A 16253-nucleotide genomic window follows, 5' to 3' on the forward strand; every position below is an offset into this window, starting at 1 on the left:
CTTTCGGGAAAGTCGATTTCTGAATTGCAGGCTGGCGAACCAGTTTATGGTCCTCACCGCTCTGCTTACTAAACATAACCGTTTTAACCAAAGACAAAGAAATCCATTATTAGTATTTTTACTTCCTGCTTGACCTTATATAATCTTATCATTTTGGATAACATTTTGATTTGGGTTGCACAGAAAAAAAAAAGCATATTGTTAACAAATGAATGATGAAAGAATTATGTTTGGCTAAACAAATATATAGAAACAAGAAACTGTCTATTATGGTATGAATATTAATTTTACCAATGTCTCAGATATGCAGTACTGTACACTAGTAAACATCCGTAGATTTTGAAAGGGAAAAACAACAAGCCATGCTGAGAATATCATGTAACCCCTCAGGTGAAGCTGCAGGCCTGGCCCTTGGTCTGGTCATGCTGGGCTCCAAGTCGGCCCAGGCCATCGAGGACATGGTAGGCTATGCTCAGGAGACGCAGCACGAGAAGATCTTGCGTGGTCTGGCAGTGGGAATTGCCATGGTCATGTACGGACGCATGGAGGAGGCTGATGCCCTCATTGAAAGCCTCTGCAGAGACAAGGTAAGGCTGGAAAGCCATCACAAAGCATATCGCATACACCATGAGATGAGTTTTATTTTTCAACATCAATTAAGGTTGCATATCTTTGTTTTGTGGCATTAGTGCAGCTCATGCATATAGTAACACCATACACATGAAATGACACAAGCTTGAGTCATTATCCTAGAGAGAATGAAGTGGGGAGGGTATAAAATCTTTGTAGCTTACTTGGTCATTGCTCTTAATAAATCTTGCAAATGTATCATGCAGTTCCAGTGTTTGAAGTATTGAGTCCTGTTTGTACTCCTACAACTTCGGGTTGTGTGTGTATTTCATGTCACACGTGAGGCTGTTCCTGTTTACTTTGTGCCAAGAATCTTTCTGTAAGAGCTAGATGCGATAAATACAAAGTCTCAAAGCTCTGCTTTCCTTCAATGTCTACGATAGGACCCCATCCTGCGTCGCTCTGGTATGTACACAGTGGGCATGGCCTACTGCGGCTCCGGGAACAACAAAGCCATCCGACGCCTGCTACACATTGCTGTAAGTGTTTTTTGTTTGGTCCTCTTCACACCACACTATTTCACAGAGGAGAAGACTGAATAGAAGAGAAGGTTTATCATTCTTGCAGTGAAGCAATGCCAACAGCCAGGGCTGCACAACCGTGGCTAGCATCATAATTCAAATTAGTTTAATACTCTAGTTATGATAGTTTAAAAAATCCATACTAGGTTCAGTTGGTAGAGAAATATTGCAGCCATGCTTTAACTATATGAATCAGCATTCACATAGCACATCAGTGTTTTCCCGTTTGTGCCTGAATTCACTGTGGGGCTAACATTGCAACACTTTAACAAGGAAAAACTTACACTGTAATAGTAATATAATGAAATGACACTAAATTTGTGCATATGCCAATTCATTGTGCAAATGCAACATACTTCAGGGGTGTAAACACCTTGTTTGTCCTGTAGGTGGCACCTTATCCAAGCTACAATTATTATATGGTGCAACAGTGGATCATATTCCTCACACTGTGAGCTATACCATTAAAGTTAATTGTAGAATTTGATGAGTCTTAGTATCAGCTTTGGTTATTTGACTGCTTTGCTTCTCTTATTTAAGGTGAGTGACGTAAATGATGACGTGAGAAGGGCTGCTGTCGAATCCATTGGCTTCATCTTGTTCAGGTAAGGACCAGACTGATTTACTTGAGCTGTAGTTTCCTTAAATGCACCAGAGGCCTTTCTCTTTGGAGACTCAGAGCCAAAATTCCACTTAGTTATCTGCCCCTACACTAACACACACTGCTTTAAGACTAAATTAAACATGCAACAATGCATTTGTGTAGTTTGGCTCATTTTGTTGAATAGAAAAAAAAACTACAGCCTTATTAGACATTTACCTCTGAAATAGACTCCATTTTACAATATTTAGTGTCCTCTTCTACTTTTGTCTGATTTTTGTTTATTGCAAATATGAAACTGAAATATTTGACTGTTTCCTGCTTTCCATACAAAATATAACTCTTAAACAAACTAAGTTGTACTTATTTGACAAGGACTAGAAAACCATTGGCATGTTTAAAACAAATGGTGATAATACATGCACGTATGCACATTGTAGACGCAGCACTGCTTTTTGTGTGAACCATTGCAATCCCCTGGTGTTATTTAAAAAAAAAAAAATGAAGCATATGTTTTTTATTCTTGCTTCTGTTGCCCTGGTCACCCTCCTTTTTTTGTTTGCTACTGCTGACGCGATTTAATTGGACATTAACACCTTCTATATGGTGTGATAAGAGAATTTAGATGCACTGTTGTCTGGAATTTAAAATGACTTCCTGGTCTTCATTGAAGGTGTTCCTGTGTCAGAGGAACATACTTGTTACTGTCACTCACATGTTCTTCCCTGGCTATTTATAGGGATTCATCACTCTCAGAACAACTGAATTTACCAGTGTAAAACAGAGTGCCTAGCCAGTGCACAGATATCCGGGTGTACATTTTAAGCTTTAATAATAATAAATAAACTTTGTGTAAATCTTCACTGTGTTTAGAAAAACTGCTGAACCAGAACAATTCTGTTGTCCTGTTCTCTAACTTCCTAATGGTTCAACAATAACTCCCTTCACTCCCCCAACATGTACACTAGCACACAAGAAGAAGTATTTAAGTTCAAATGTCCTAAGTCTTACTATTCTTACAAAGTAAGAACCTAGTTCACAATGAGACTGCGTTGGTCTAGGCAATAATAAAACCCTGGCACATTCCAAACTCCTACAAGCTCGTGGAACCTTATCCGGATCTCATTTTTTTTGCCACATTGATCAAAAACTGTTACATATGTTTTGTTAACTAGATTTAATTTAGACTGATTAAACCATTATGTGTTTGGATGTCTGTAGTAAAATGCTACAAACGGCTGTCTTATGCATTAAGGGACTGTAAAAGAAATAGTGCTGTCCACAGCGTACTGTAATATTCTGGTATTTGCTGATCTTTTGAGACAGCCTAATTTACAGTTTATTTGGCTGTCCTGTTGTGCTTCGGTCAATGCTGTTTCATGAAAAGGGAAGAAAAAAAAAGTACCTGCTGATGACAAAGTAGCATAAAAGTGTAGACAGTAAGAGAACATATGTACTCGGAACTAGTGCAGTGTTTTCAATTCAGCAACCAACTTTTTTTTTTATTGAACACATTTAGTTTTCTATAATAAAAACATCAAGCTGCAATACACATACAAGAGGAGTGATTCTCAAAGGTCCAGCAAATACAATTAGTATCATTTCAAGAGTGCAATGTATTATTTGCGTCCGTTGCAGAAAAGATTTGAAAGGTAGAGTTGTGTTTGTCTTAACAAAATATAAGCATGTGGTCTGAGATCGTTTACATCATATTAAGATAGCCCAAGTTAAAAGAATCTGCATAGGAATATATTGTATTCTGCATTCACAGAGGGTTTCCAGGTTATCATTATGTCTTCATTCCTTACATTTTTGTTTGGTGACCTGAACTTTGTCAACTTTAGACCTTTCGTAGAGGACATCCGCATTTTTTTTTTTTTCTTTTTCTTTTTTAAGTCGACCTGTTACAGGTCATCTCAAGGTTTTATAACGTTTGAAAACTCAAACTGTCTTCTTGTACACTATGAACTGACTGTCTTCACATTATTAATATGGCCTGTCTTAAAGACCCAGTGAGAAATATATATTCAGATATAATAGAGTTTGACTTATGGATTAAATTTGTGTTTCCAAAATGAGCATAATTGAAAATATTTCCTTATTTTGCTTTTGTTAAAAAAAACTTTACTGATGTAGACAAACCAGACAGCAACAGGTTACATTTTGTTGTTGTGTAGTGTACAGTTGACACTGGCGTTAAATTATTTGGTAATCAAATTGAGAGTAACAGCTGATTCAGAATGATGCATTTTGAATATTTGTTGTGGGGCTAGCCTTTATCTTTAAAGAGATAAAAAGTTTGCACCATGATTTTGATCCATTTCAAGTGCTACTTTTTTTTTTTTTTTTTTTTTTTTTTTTTTTTTTTTTTTTGATTCAATTGTCTGGTATCTCTATACACAGCTAACATGTTCTGCCTGCTTACCAGCTTCATTTTCAGTCAGAAGCATTGTGTCTAACAAAACACCACCAGATGACTGTACAGATGCTTGTCGGCACCTCAGTGGACTTTGGTAGCCAACTGCTCCAATGCCATTCTTCATTCCCCGCTTCATGAACAGTTTAGAGTTTTCTGCCATGGAAGATCTGAATGAAATCCGTGTAAGGGTCCGATCTGCATTTGATGCCCTTGAGTGCCTTCCTGGCCCATGACTAGCAGAGGTTTCGTAATTGCAGGTGATGTAACGCGTGAACGCTTGCCTGAAAGTTTTGTTGAATAGGGTGTAGACCAACGGGTTGATGCCTGATGACACATAACCCACCCAAACAAAAATCTCCATCAGGCGGGCGATTACATGAACATCACAGCTTGTGCATAGCACAGAGGTGATATTAGTGATGAAGAACGGGCACCACATGACTACAAACAGGAGGAAGACGATGCCTAGCACCTTTGAGGCGCGCTGCTCATTGCTCAGAGTCTGCATTGACTTCTTGCCCATTGTTGACATTCTCCGAAAGGACATTTCATCTCCTGTAGGAGAGTTTGTTGTGCCTACATATGGTTTTTCTTGCATCCTGGGAAGTGTGCTATCCAGCATGTTAAGTTGATCAGTTTGAGGTGGAGTCGCAGCCTGTTCTCTTTGAAAAACTGTGGAGACTGTCGGGTAGCTAAAGCGCTGAGTCACCTTTGACCTGAGCAAATAAACCTTTTTGCGCAACACCCGGACAGTAAGTAGGTAGATGACCATCATGATGGTCAGAGGGATGAAGAATGCCGCCAAGGAGCCAAACATGATAAACTCCCAGAAGGTGTCTGTTTTCAGCATGCATGTGTGGTTGCTGTTGAAGGTGATGTTGTTGGGAAGATGGTAGTTCTTAAGCCCCTTAATTGGAATAGGGATTGCGATACCTGGAAAATGACAAGAACAGTAAGTAGTAGTAGTAGTAGTAGTAGTAGTAGTAGTAGTAGTAGTAGTAGTAGTAGTAGTAGTAGTAGTAGTAGTAGTAGTAGTCCAAAGATTAATGTGTAAAGGATAGTGTTAGGAATAAACAGGCTTATTCTGATTGAAGAGTGTCTACCCTGATGCTCAGTTTAAGTGATGTTCCCTTCATTCCATCTGATCTTCTTTAGCCAAACCAAGTGCTTTTAGTGGTCTGAGTACTGGGCATTGAGCAGTAATGCCTCAGTGAATTTGGCCACATCTTTACACAAATATTAAACATAATAGCAAGAAGCTACTTTTTAGTCTCTTGCTGTAAAGCTGAAATGATTAGCAGATCTTGAACAATAAGCCTTAACACTTGTACAAGACCTTTGCAAATGCAGAAAGAGGATTCTTAAAAACGTTACAGTAGGACAATCTTAGTTTAGCTGCTTGAAAAGGACTAGCAAGCAGCAAAACCAACCTCTCTCTATCAATGCTTTCTATAACTAAAACGTGCTTTCTTAAAACAGGAAAGCATGTTTTCACCCAGGGACCCATTTCATTAGCTGTGCAAGCGGCACCTAGTTAGCCACAATAATTGTGCATCTTGCTTGGGCGGCACAAGCCACATTGCCCTTTGGACAAACTTCAGTTTCTCATGAAATCAATTGGGTTGTCCCCTTAGGACATCATCACCTCTTTAAGATTCACTGTGACACATGCTACTGTCCCAGCCCCTCAACCACCTCATCTCCTTCCCATATACACTGCAGCTGCAAGTTGCTGTTTATATAATATCTGCTTTTATTGAATTTGGTAAATATATATCTGTCATTGATATTATGTCAAGTAATCGGTCTGTTCCTGAGAATGAACTTATCAATGTAAAAACTACTGCAGAGTTGGATAAGGAGTTAAGGAAATTTGAATTGATATGCTTACAAATGGATATGAGCCACACCAGTGCAATCTTCACCATCGCTTTGGCTCTGGATTTGTACTGGCTGTGTTGGATTGGCTTCTTTATGGCAATGTAGCGATCCAGTGAAATGGCGCATAGGTGCATGATAGATGCTGTGGAAAACAGCACATCGAGGAACAGCCAAATGGGGCAGAGTGGATCCGGAAGAGGCCAGCCTGAGTCTAGAGCGAAGATGAGAAGGAAATTAGTTCAGTAAGGCAATAAGCAATTGCATGGTAGTAGTAGTTGTTGTTGTTTTTAATTACTACATCACTTATCCATGTTAGTGTTCATAAAATCAGTAACTGCCTATAATGTACTTGTGTGGTGTAACCAATTTTTATTCCAAAAAGAATTTTATCTTGCGCACCACCAGTTATGGGAGATGTAACACAATGGCATGGAATTAGAAGTAGCACTCATACAAAAGATTGGTGTTTGTTTATCTTTGTGAGGAAAGACTTTACTGGAAAAAGGTAGGTTCACTGACTGTTTATGGAGCTAAAAGCTCTTTATGTAGATGTGCCGAAGACCATACTCAACAGTAGTGTTTATTTTCATTTCCAGGCATAAAATGGGCAAGTTATTGTTCTGGCTTTTGCCCGGTTATCCATTAACACTGCAAAAGACTGTTGTTGGAAATATTCCTTTACATAATTTTCTCTTAATATGCCTCTTCTTCTTGCACCACTTTCTACACACACTTGTTTTTTTGAGTCATAGTTTTAATTAGGTTTCATTTGGAAGTCTTATTCATTGACAAATACTTCACTTGTTCTCACAGTAGATTCTATGTACGTGTTTAGTCCCATGCCAAATTCAATAAACAGTGTAGCTTGCAAGGTCCAAGTATCTGTACAAGGGAACATATTTTTATTGTGTTTAATTGAATTAAGAAACTTTGACTAAACTGTGGTGAGCCCTCTGCAATTGCAGATGTCTGTTTCACATACAAATTTCACTTCTTCTGCATGGGAGCAACTGAGTTTGTATTACTTTCATAGTCTTGTGTTAAAAGTATAATTTTACTAAAGCCTTCTATCCATAGCTCTTTTTAAAGCCTTTTAAAGAAATGGCGAACACTAGGGATTTGAGTTTACATTTTATGTACATATAGTAAAGAATGAAAAACAGCAACGCTGCTCTATTGATGTTTTTAGAGTTTGCTTTTGAAAATGTCCTTGTTCAAATGCCAGCCGGTCTAGGCTTTTTACAAGGCATGGGTTCAAGTTTATTATAAAAGAAACCATATGTATATTAGCTGTTTCTTATCTTCACCAGAGATAAAAACGGATGTTGTGGTATTCATTCTTTTTATATTTTCTTTTTTTCATCAACCAAAACTCATTGCCAGATAAGCATAAAGCATATATAGCAGTACAAAAAAATCTGACCAACCTCCAAAAAATAAATGTATGCATTTTAAATAAAGCTGTACTTTTCTCAGTCACATGGATATGCACTTGTGCATTTATTAATGCTTTCACACCTTTACTGCATTGGTTGTCAACCTTTTATGATAAGGACTTTTTATCAGGGCATGAGATAAACCCTTAGATGTGTCCGAATGTGGACACCATGTACAGATTTATCACAAGTATAGATGCAATGTAAAGTAATCGTATGTTCCTTACTCAAGTAGCCTCTGTATTAGGACAATATTAAAGCAGCACCTGTGATCAATTCTGCATGAGAACAGGATGTGTTGCACTGAAAGGTTGCTCAAGTCCAATGTGATTTTTATTTTATTTTTTGAGACGGGCAAGACCACACACACTATACTCCACTCTTATGTGTGAGAGACATAATTATGATCTTGCTCATTATCCTCCAGTTGAATTAATGGGGCATAATAGCTTAGCTTCTGTATATGCAGCTATATTTACACAGCACTGTCACTGGAATTAAAATAAAACAGATTTTGTTTCTGTGGGAAATGATCCCTCAGACCAGTAGTTCAGTCCAAGCTGTGCAACTGCTACCATAGCACTTCCAGAGGAAGTAGCATGTTTATTGTCCACTATCTCTTGGGTTTCATCTAGAATAATTTGTTAAGTGATGGTCAAGATTGTATCTGGTCTTTCTCTCAAACTATTTTTATCCTCATTTGCCACCCATAAGTATGGGTGTATGTTTTTCTTTGTAGATTATTAAGGCTAAGAAAGGTTAACATTCCAATGAAATGGAAAACTTTCTTTGTGAAATGTTTGAAACTGGTTATGCCCCCACACCACAGCCACAATTACACTCACCTTAAAACTTTGTTGTCTTTTTTTTTTTTTTTTTTTTTTTTTAGTAATGCTTTGCTTAGTTTTACAGGTATTTTAGGGTAATGTAATTTATCATTAAGGTTAACAAAGAATTATTTTGGGCATTGAGCAAGGACATGTTTCTCCCGATAAAATCAAGTATTTATTGCTTTACATGTTTGTTTTATTTTAAAGATAATAACGTTTTAAACACAAGGCCCCATGCTAAACTTACTGTAGAGAACAGTGACGAGGGCAATGGGCATTACTAGCAGTCCCACCAACAGATCAGCCACAGCAAGCGACATCAGGAAGTAGTTGGTAGCGTTTTGCAGCTTTCTTTCAAGTGACACCGCAAGAATGACCAGGATGTTTCCTCCAATAGTGGGGATGATGACCATAACGATGAGCAGGGCAGCCCATTTCAGCTGAGCCTCAGGCGCTTCTCCTGACTGTGAGTTGTTAGCCTCAAGTGGAGCCACAACAGCTTGAGACATTGTGCTGCAGATGTTACAGCAGGCCTTAGCATGGTCACTGCGTCCCACAGGCAAGGACACAGGGTAGGGCAGGAAAGCTCAGGTTCAATGCACAGGATGCTTCATCCATTGTGCCCTGTACAAACAAGAGTAGCTCAAAATCAGTAGAGAATCCACTGCTTGGAGAGGAAAAAAAAAAAAAAAAAAACTCCAATGCTGGCAATAATCCCAACACGGTTAGTACTTCCGCAATGAGATTCTCAGGGGTCCTCACTTTCCCAGGCAGTTGATACTCTTGTCATCCACTGTGTCCATTTAAAAGAACAAACAGGTCTGTTAAAGCGACAATACCTTGTTCCCCGTTTGCTTTTATTTGTCTGAATGATGGTATAATAAATAAGAGTAAATAGTAACAGATGAGAAGGGTTTCTCTCATAATGGGAAAAACCACACTGGAAATTTCTTTTCCATGATGTGGAAACAAGTTGGAAAATTTAAAGGATAAATTCCTTGCAGGTTTTTTTTTTTTTTTTTTTTTTTTTTTTCTGTAGTTTACTGTAACTATGAAATCATTTATAAAAGGTTTTAAATGGTCTTGTATAACATTTCAATTTGAGATTTAGAATTTTAAATTGTGACAAAGGAGAGATATTAAACATTTAAAAAAGAAAATGAAAAAAAAACCTGTCCGTAAGGCTTTAGATGAAAAACCCACTGCTTGTCTCACTCTGTACTTAATACATCTGCACACACAACTGGATGTGGAATGGATTACACAGAATTAAACTTAATCAGTATAAAAAAAAACACTGTCAATTAGCATTATCGTGATTTTGCTAAAGTTTCTTACCTGCTCCTGAAGGTGTACATTTAACATCCTTGTTGATGTTTCAACTCAAGTATTTTTTTCCAAGCCGCTACGTCTCAACTTGCGTAAACACAGAACAGTGCAGCTTAACGCCCAATGCATTTAAATTTTTGCACACCCCTTAGTGTAATATCTCAATAATAGTCCCCTACCTTTTATATTTCCATCCTCTCCAAATAAGAATATGACAGAGAATGCCCTCCCCCAGCGGTAAAACCTAAATCTGTCTCTGTCTGAAGCAGTCCATGATGTGGAATTTGTTTTGCTTCCACATGTTGGAGTAACCCCCAGTCTTGCTTCGCATCACCAACCGCGTTCACAGGTTTAAAACTTTTCAGATGTTGTGGCTCATCTGCCTCTCTCCCAGTCACTGACTCTTGTTCACAGCCTGTGATCAGCCCACACTCTCTCCCGTCTTGTCCGCTCTCTCACTCTTCCCCTCCCTCCAATCTGTCTTGCCCGTGAGTCAGACTCTGTACAAAACAGATGAATCTCTTCGTTCTGGCAGTATGCCAGTGGTTCTGGGAGGTAATTTCCCTCAACACAGCCGTCCCACTGTTTATATTTGTCACTCTCTGTTCTCTCCTCCATTCGAAGTAAGCAGTGGTGGGGGATTTAGTAGTGGTGTATGGAGAGAAGTCCTGTTGAAAAGGTCTTAAATTGTACTTGTAACCCCATAGCTTTTTTTATTTCATCCTCCTGTGAGTTACTATTTTCATGCTGAGGAAGTCATTTAAATACCTATCCTATTTTCTTCTAGATGATTTATTTACTTGAGAAATTTAGACCATTTTTAGTTTTTTCCTTTTGATCTTTGTGCCTTATCAAGTCAAAATGTGTTTTCTCTGTGTGCACCCATTGTTTTGCTTATAAAAGCAGATGCAAGATGTTAAAAGATGTAGAAATTAAAGATCCCTAGAGTTTACAGTAACCACATTTTCTTGTGAAGATGGTTCTTCACAAGAAAATGTGTGAAATGCAGCATTTTTGGCTGGTGTGAAAGCTCATCCGAATTCTGGTGCGGATCAAACAATCTAACTTTGGTCCGCTTAAAAACGGGGGTCTTGCTTCGCTTCCAAGTGTAGGAATTGAACCAAAAACAGCGTTTACTAGCCTGCAATTTCAACCTTGCACACAATTTATGGACTTATGATTTAAGAGATGATAACTTTTAGATTCATAAGCTGTTCTGAACACACATCGCTGGTCCTCTGTGTGACCACACATCATCTCTCTCTCTCTCCCCTTCACTCTCAACTCATCGTTCCCCTTCTTCTAAAACAGGGGTCTTCAATGTTTTTTAAGCCAAGGACCCCTTAACTGAAAGAGAGACGGAGCAGGGACCCCCTACTATATATTATGTATAAAATGAAGTTGCATATTAAAGGGGTGATAGAATGATTATATAGAGTATTTCACACTGTTCCTTATGGTCTCCTAGTGGGGTATGTAACATTGGTTGGGCTGAAAATGGCCTGGTTGATATTTTATTGGCCCTTATGCATCCCTGTGTTTTGGCCCTATTTGTAACAAGAGCTTTTCTTCCAAATATGGTATGCTCGTGAATATTTAAATGAGCTGCGCGCTGATTGGTTGAGCGAATTGCCATACACAGACATTAGAGATGCGCGCTGATTGGTTGAGCGAATCCCATATTCAGACAGAATCTCATATTCCAGACACTGCAATGTTTCATTACCAAATTCACTTCTGAGACTTTTTTATGTTAGAAATCCACTATGTAAAGCTCAAATATGGGCCGTTTTACGAAAATTGATGGCTAATTGCAAATATGGTAAGACTGTATGTCGGACTTCAGCGGCGGTGCTGCTGCCTCGCCGCCTGGCCTGCCTTCCTTCACAGACCCCGGCCTGCTGTGAGCTCCGTTACGGCAGCCCGAGTAAGCCCTGACTGCAGTATGCAGATCGAGGAGTGGCTCAACGTGGGTGGAGCTAAACGTTTGACTCCGCCCACTTGCCCTATAGCAACCGAAGAGGAAGAATGTGTTTGTTTTTTTAATAAATCTTTACGATACAAACAGTACAGTACAGAACAATCAGTCATTAATACAGAAAAAATATTAGTGAAGAGCAGAGCCAGGCGGGGTTTCAAATAAATACATTAAAAATAGAGCATAACTGAATGGTTTTAGCAGCTTTCTTATTTTTTGAGTCATAGATGGTTATAGGACTGCTACCAAAAGCAATAAAAGAAGGTTTATATTTAGGAAGAATGTGTGTCTGAGGTAAAAACAGGACTTTCCCCTCTTACATACATGCTTTCACCCCAGAGACTGGAGCTCACTTCCCGCGAGTCACGCTTGCTTTCCCGCTTTTGGCGATTCGCGTCCTCCAGAGACCGGGGCTTCCGCAAGTCGCATCGCCCAGAACCGGGGCTCGTTTCCCGCAAGTCGCTTCCTCCAGAGACCGGGGCTTCCGCAATTCGCGTTCCCCAGAACCGGGGCTTGTTTCCCGTGATTCGCGTCCCCCAAAGACTGGGGCTTCTGCAAGTCGCGTCCCCCAGAGACCGTGGCTCATTCCCCGCAAGTCACGTTTGCTTTCCCCGTTCTTATTTTCCTAATACTGGTTCTTCTTTTCCTAAACCCAACCCCATTGTTCCTTTCCATTTTTATAATTAAAATATCATTTATTATAATCTATATATTTTTATAATTAAAATATCATATATATATATAATATACTGCATTGACGTTTAAGAATGTGTGCTGCCTGATTTCCGCCTCCAGATGGCGCCCACGCAGAGTCAGCTCCGCCCACATTTAGCCCAACCCCGATCTGCGTACTGCAGTCAGGTGCAATTGGGCAGCCCTGACAGAGCTCCAGTTCCTGTAACTCCCATCTTCCTGCTAGCTAAATGGCCCGTTGTGTGAGAGTGAGAGCACGGTCAGCGAGCTTGTTACACCAGCAATCTCTTACCACATGTTACACACAATGTCACGCCACTTAGCTGTACAACGTATACCTAAATGTCTTTTATAAAGCTAACAACGGTGTCAGATTTCAAGTTAATTAATATTTGTGAAGTTTAGCTAGGTGTTTCGTTAGCTGCGACTGTCCCTTCAATCCTATCTATGTGTAGCTACAAATCACGGATAGTTAGCTTCATCTTTGGTCGTAATTCGAGTATATTTACAGTTTGAATTTCGTCATGCCACTTACACAACATCTAACTAAATGTCTTATAAAGCTAACAATGGTGTCCGATTTCAAGTAAACCAGGCAGCACTGGCCGCTGAAGTCCGACACACAGTCGGACAAAATTTGCAATTAGACATACATTTTTGTAAAACGGCCCATATTTGAGCTTTACATAGTTGATTTATCGCATAAAAAAGTTTCAGAAGTGAATTTTGTAATGGAATAGCAGAGATCTGAGTGACCTAGATTCAGAAGACTACCTGATCTCAGGTCAGTTGTGTAGCCTATGTAAATGTTGGGGCGTGACCGTTCTCTTGATACATCCATGGGCATGACAAAGGTTCCGGATTTTGAGATGCTTACGTAAACTACTAGCTTTGTTGAGATTCGCCCGTTTTCAGTGGCAGTTTCAAAATATGAGATTTTCATAGTAAAGGGGTGTCAATGGGATTTTGAGCTCATATGTATGTCCTATTTACCCACTGAACTGTCGTTATTCAAATATGACAGGGTAAAATTAGTTTTGCATTCTATCACCCCTTTAAACTCTGCCTACAATAACGTGTGGGCGGTCTATACATAGCTCTTTTTTTTTTGTTGCATAGAATACAAAGTTCTGAAATTGGCTAATAATTGTTGGCATGGTTTTATAAATCCTGTTTTAATGTTAAACATAAAGTACATGTGGCACAGTGAACCCTTAGGATGAACTGTATCTGTGGATGGCCTTAGTGACTACCTTACCTATAGGCCAGTAAGCAGTGGGGATTTATATTTGCTAATAATATGTTGGATTTGTGTTTACTGATGTTAATTTTTGTTAATTTTGGTCCCGGACCCCCTGTTGAAGATCCCTGTTCTAATATATTAGAAGCACTAAAGGTGAACCAGAAATCCCAAGACGTTATAAATTTGGTGTTGCTCTGTTATTTCTGAGAACAGAAGTTTTGGCGAGGTTCAGATGTTCTGTCCAATAAACAAGCAACCGTCTTGATCGCATAACATGTGTTTACAGTGTTTGGTGCGTTTTTCAAAGTGCAGTGTGAAAGCCAACCACACTGAGTCCAACAAACTATAGGTGTGAAAGTGCCGTAATTGACTATAAAAGCTTAATACAACAGGTACTTTCACAATGTATTTGGGTGACTGGTTGTAACAGACAGGAAGCAAGCCAATGAGATCTGCTCTCTTACAATGTAAGGGAATTTAATAACTGCCGCAATCACATTTCATGTGTCAAAATCTATCATTTGTAGAGACCTATAGACAAGGAGTTATTGCGTTGCAAATGTATCAGCCTCTGTTAATCACCATAATAAATGTGAGACACGCACATATAATCATACAGTCTATTAACCAGTCAATTTAAAACCCTTGTGAATTTTTGTAACCTTTTGAAAGTAAATCATTTTAAATTTGGCTTGTATGACCAATAACATCTTAAAGCATATATATTTTTTTTTTACAAGGGTTGGAGTTCAGGAGCAACTCTGTGCCCTGCTGAAGGGTTAATTGTCTTCACGTCATGGATGAGATGTTTATTTGTTTCAAAGGAAAAAAAAAACAACAAACCTTTTTGGATTTTGTTAGTTTAGTACAGTGCCCGTTCAAAACTATTTGGCATGTGGTATTGCTGCTAGTAGCTTTCTCCAGAACCATTGTACCCTGAAATCTAAAAGCATCCAAAGCACTTAATATGCAACCTAACCGTATAGCCTACTACTGACTTATTGTGTACTTCTACTTCAGAGGAAAACAATGTAATACTACATTTACCTGACAGCGAGAGTTGCAGATTCATGGCAGAAGAAAAGGTGTAATGCAATTTAAATAGTTTTTGTTTAACTACAGTGTTTCCCACACATAGACTATTGTGGGCGGTCCACCTCACTATCAACACCGGCCACCGCACATTGCATTTCGTTATTTTTTTTTAAAACGCTATTTAAAATACGTTCTTCTGCATTTCCTTTTCCTGCACACACACACACACACACACACACACACACACACACACACACACACACACACACACACACACACACACACACACACAGCTCCTCGCACCGTGCACTGTTGGGTTTTTTTAAGCCCCCAAATGTCACCTTCCAGGCACCGCGGCAAGAGTTATGTTTAAGGTTACGGTGAGGGTTAGTGCCTGTAAGGCGACATTGGAGGCTTAAAACACCATTGATCCCACTGTGCACACACAGTCTGTCTCCATCAACGAGAAAAGACGGCTCGCAAAATTTACAAGTTCACGAAAGGTTGGTATCTGTCTCGTGAACACCTTTACACAATCGCACATTCACAATCACGGACCCAACTCTTAGCAAACAAGCGAGTGTTCCTGCTTTTTTTTTCTTTTTCTCTCTCTCTCTTATGGTGAGACCAGTGAAGATTCACAACCCTACCTTCCATACTTTCATGCACTATTGAGGGGTCAATAAAAAAGCTGTAGTTCTCGGAATCATTTTAGTTTTTACTGTTTTGTTAACTTGCTGTGTTCAGTCCAATAAAATCTGAGCTAGTAAAAGCATTTGTCTTTGCTAAAGCTGTCAGGCTAAAGGTGTTTTAATTCGTCTTATGAACTGACAACTGCATTAAGCGCATTAGTTATTCATTATTTTAGTATTCTTTTTTTGTTTTATTAGTATTCGTTTTGTCTTTTAATTGCTTAACGTTGTATCATTAATACAAAAATACACAAAACAAAACCAGCTGTTTTTGAAGCTGAGGGCCAAGAACAGCTAGGTGATTTGTCTTCTTTTTCCTTTTCTCTTTCTTTTATCAGATCAATGAGGTTGTAGTTATGTGTAAGAAACTATGGCTGCCTCTTTAGTTTCAGTAATTGGGGCAGTTGATACAATGTGACATTTACAAGATTGTGAAAAGTCAAATCCGAGAGATTTGTGCTGCAGATTATGATGCTGGCTTCTTGACTGGACCTGCAAGACCCTTTTTGTTCTTATTTTTTTTTTAAGGATTAATACTTAACAACACCAGCGTTCAAAAGCAGATTGTCGGATAACATTCTTGGTTATAATCCTTTTTATTTCAACATAGATATCTCTGTTGAGCTAATTCAAGACACAATGATAAACTTTACTAGCCTGACAAGCCAGACCCACATCAAGATGTTGGGTTTGGGAACTCACCATTGACAGGGTTCAGTCTGAGGGGTGGGATAAACGGTTGTCTTTCAGATTCCCTCTGCACGCAATAGGATAGTGCTCCAACCAGGCAGAGCAACGAAGAAGGTAGCGAAGCTAGTCGATAGATTAAACTTTTGCCGTATCCGGTCGGCAAAACTCCCAACACCTCTTCCTTTTTAAAGAATGTTTTCAGTGCCGTTCTTTGTTCTTTTCTCAAAGAAAAGCTTAACTCCAAGTCTTCCAGAAGACTGCTGTTCACAGCACGA

The 16253-nt window shown here is 39.0% G+C and overlaps 2 protein-coding genes across 5 annotated transcripts in view; one reads left to right on the plus strand and one right to left on the minus strand.

Annotated features, from left to right (window-relative positions):
* Positions 1-16253, plus strand: part of psmd1 (proteasome 26S subunit, non-ATPase 1) — a 48489-nt gene that overhangs the window by 10197 nt on the left and 22039 nt on the right. Inside the window, exons 14-16 of the mRNA XM_028586947.1 lie at positions 391-587; positions 1014-1109; positions 1692-1756. Coding sequence (XP_028442748.1) covers positions 391-587; positions 1014-1109; positions 1692-1756 — 358 coding nt within the window. The remainder of the gene's footprint in view (positions 1-390; positions 588-1013; positions 1110-1691; positions 1757-16253) is intronic.
* Positions 3277-10107, minus strand: htr2b (5-hydroxytryptamine (serotonin) receptor 2B, G protein-coupled). 4 transcript variants are annotated; one of them, XM_028586950.1, is made up of 5 exons: positions 9827-10107; positions 9657-9734; positions 8566-9111; positions 6063-6263; positions 3277-5104 (listed from the first exon to the last, which is right to left on the minus strand). In XM_028586950.1, exons 3-5 carry the CDS (start codon positions 8825-8827, stop codon positions 4146-4148), a joined length of 1422 nt encoding a protein of 473 aa, XP_028442751.1. In that variant the 5' UTR covers positions 8828-9111; positions 9657-9734; positions 9827-10107; the 3' UTR covers positions 3277-4145. The 4 variants fall into 4 exon arrangements, with proteins under 4 accessions (XP_028442751.1, XP_028442752.1, XP_028442750.1 ...); XM_028586951.1 differs by lacking the exon at positions 9657-9734 and having other exon boundaries at positions 8566-8942; XM_028586949.1 differs by having other exon boundaries at positions 8566-8942; positions 9657-10107.

This window comes from Perca flavescens, chromosome 9 (assembly GCF_004354835.1).
Source record: "Perca flavescens isolate YP-PL-M2 chromosome 9, PFLA_1.0, whole genome shotgun sequence".
Classification (NCBI taxonomy): domain Eukaryota; kingdom Metazoa; phylum Chordata; class Actinopteri; order Perciformes; family Percidae; genus Perca; species Perca flavescens.

Excerpts from the sequence above, each read along its gene's own strand:
- htr2b (XM_028586951.1), bottom strand. The coding sequence starts at position 8,827 with ATGTCTCAAGCTGTTGTGGCTCCACTTGAGGCTAACAACTCACAGTCA. Across the intron at positions 6,264-8,565 it reads CCTCGTCACTGTTCTCTACA|ACTCAGGCTGGCCTCTTCCG; the intron begins GTAAGTTTAGCA and ends TCTTCGCTCTAG. Across the intron at positions 5,105-6,062 it reads GGTGTGGCTCATATCCATTT|GTATCGCAATCCCTATTCCA; the intron begins GTAAGCATATCA and ends GTCATTTTCCAG.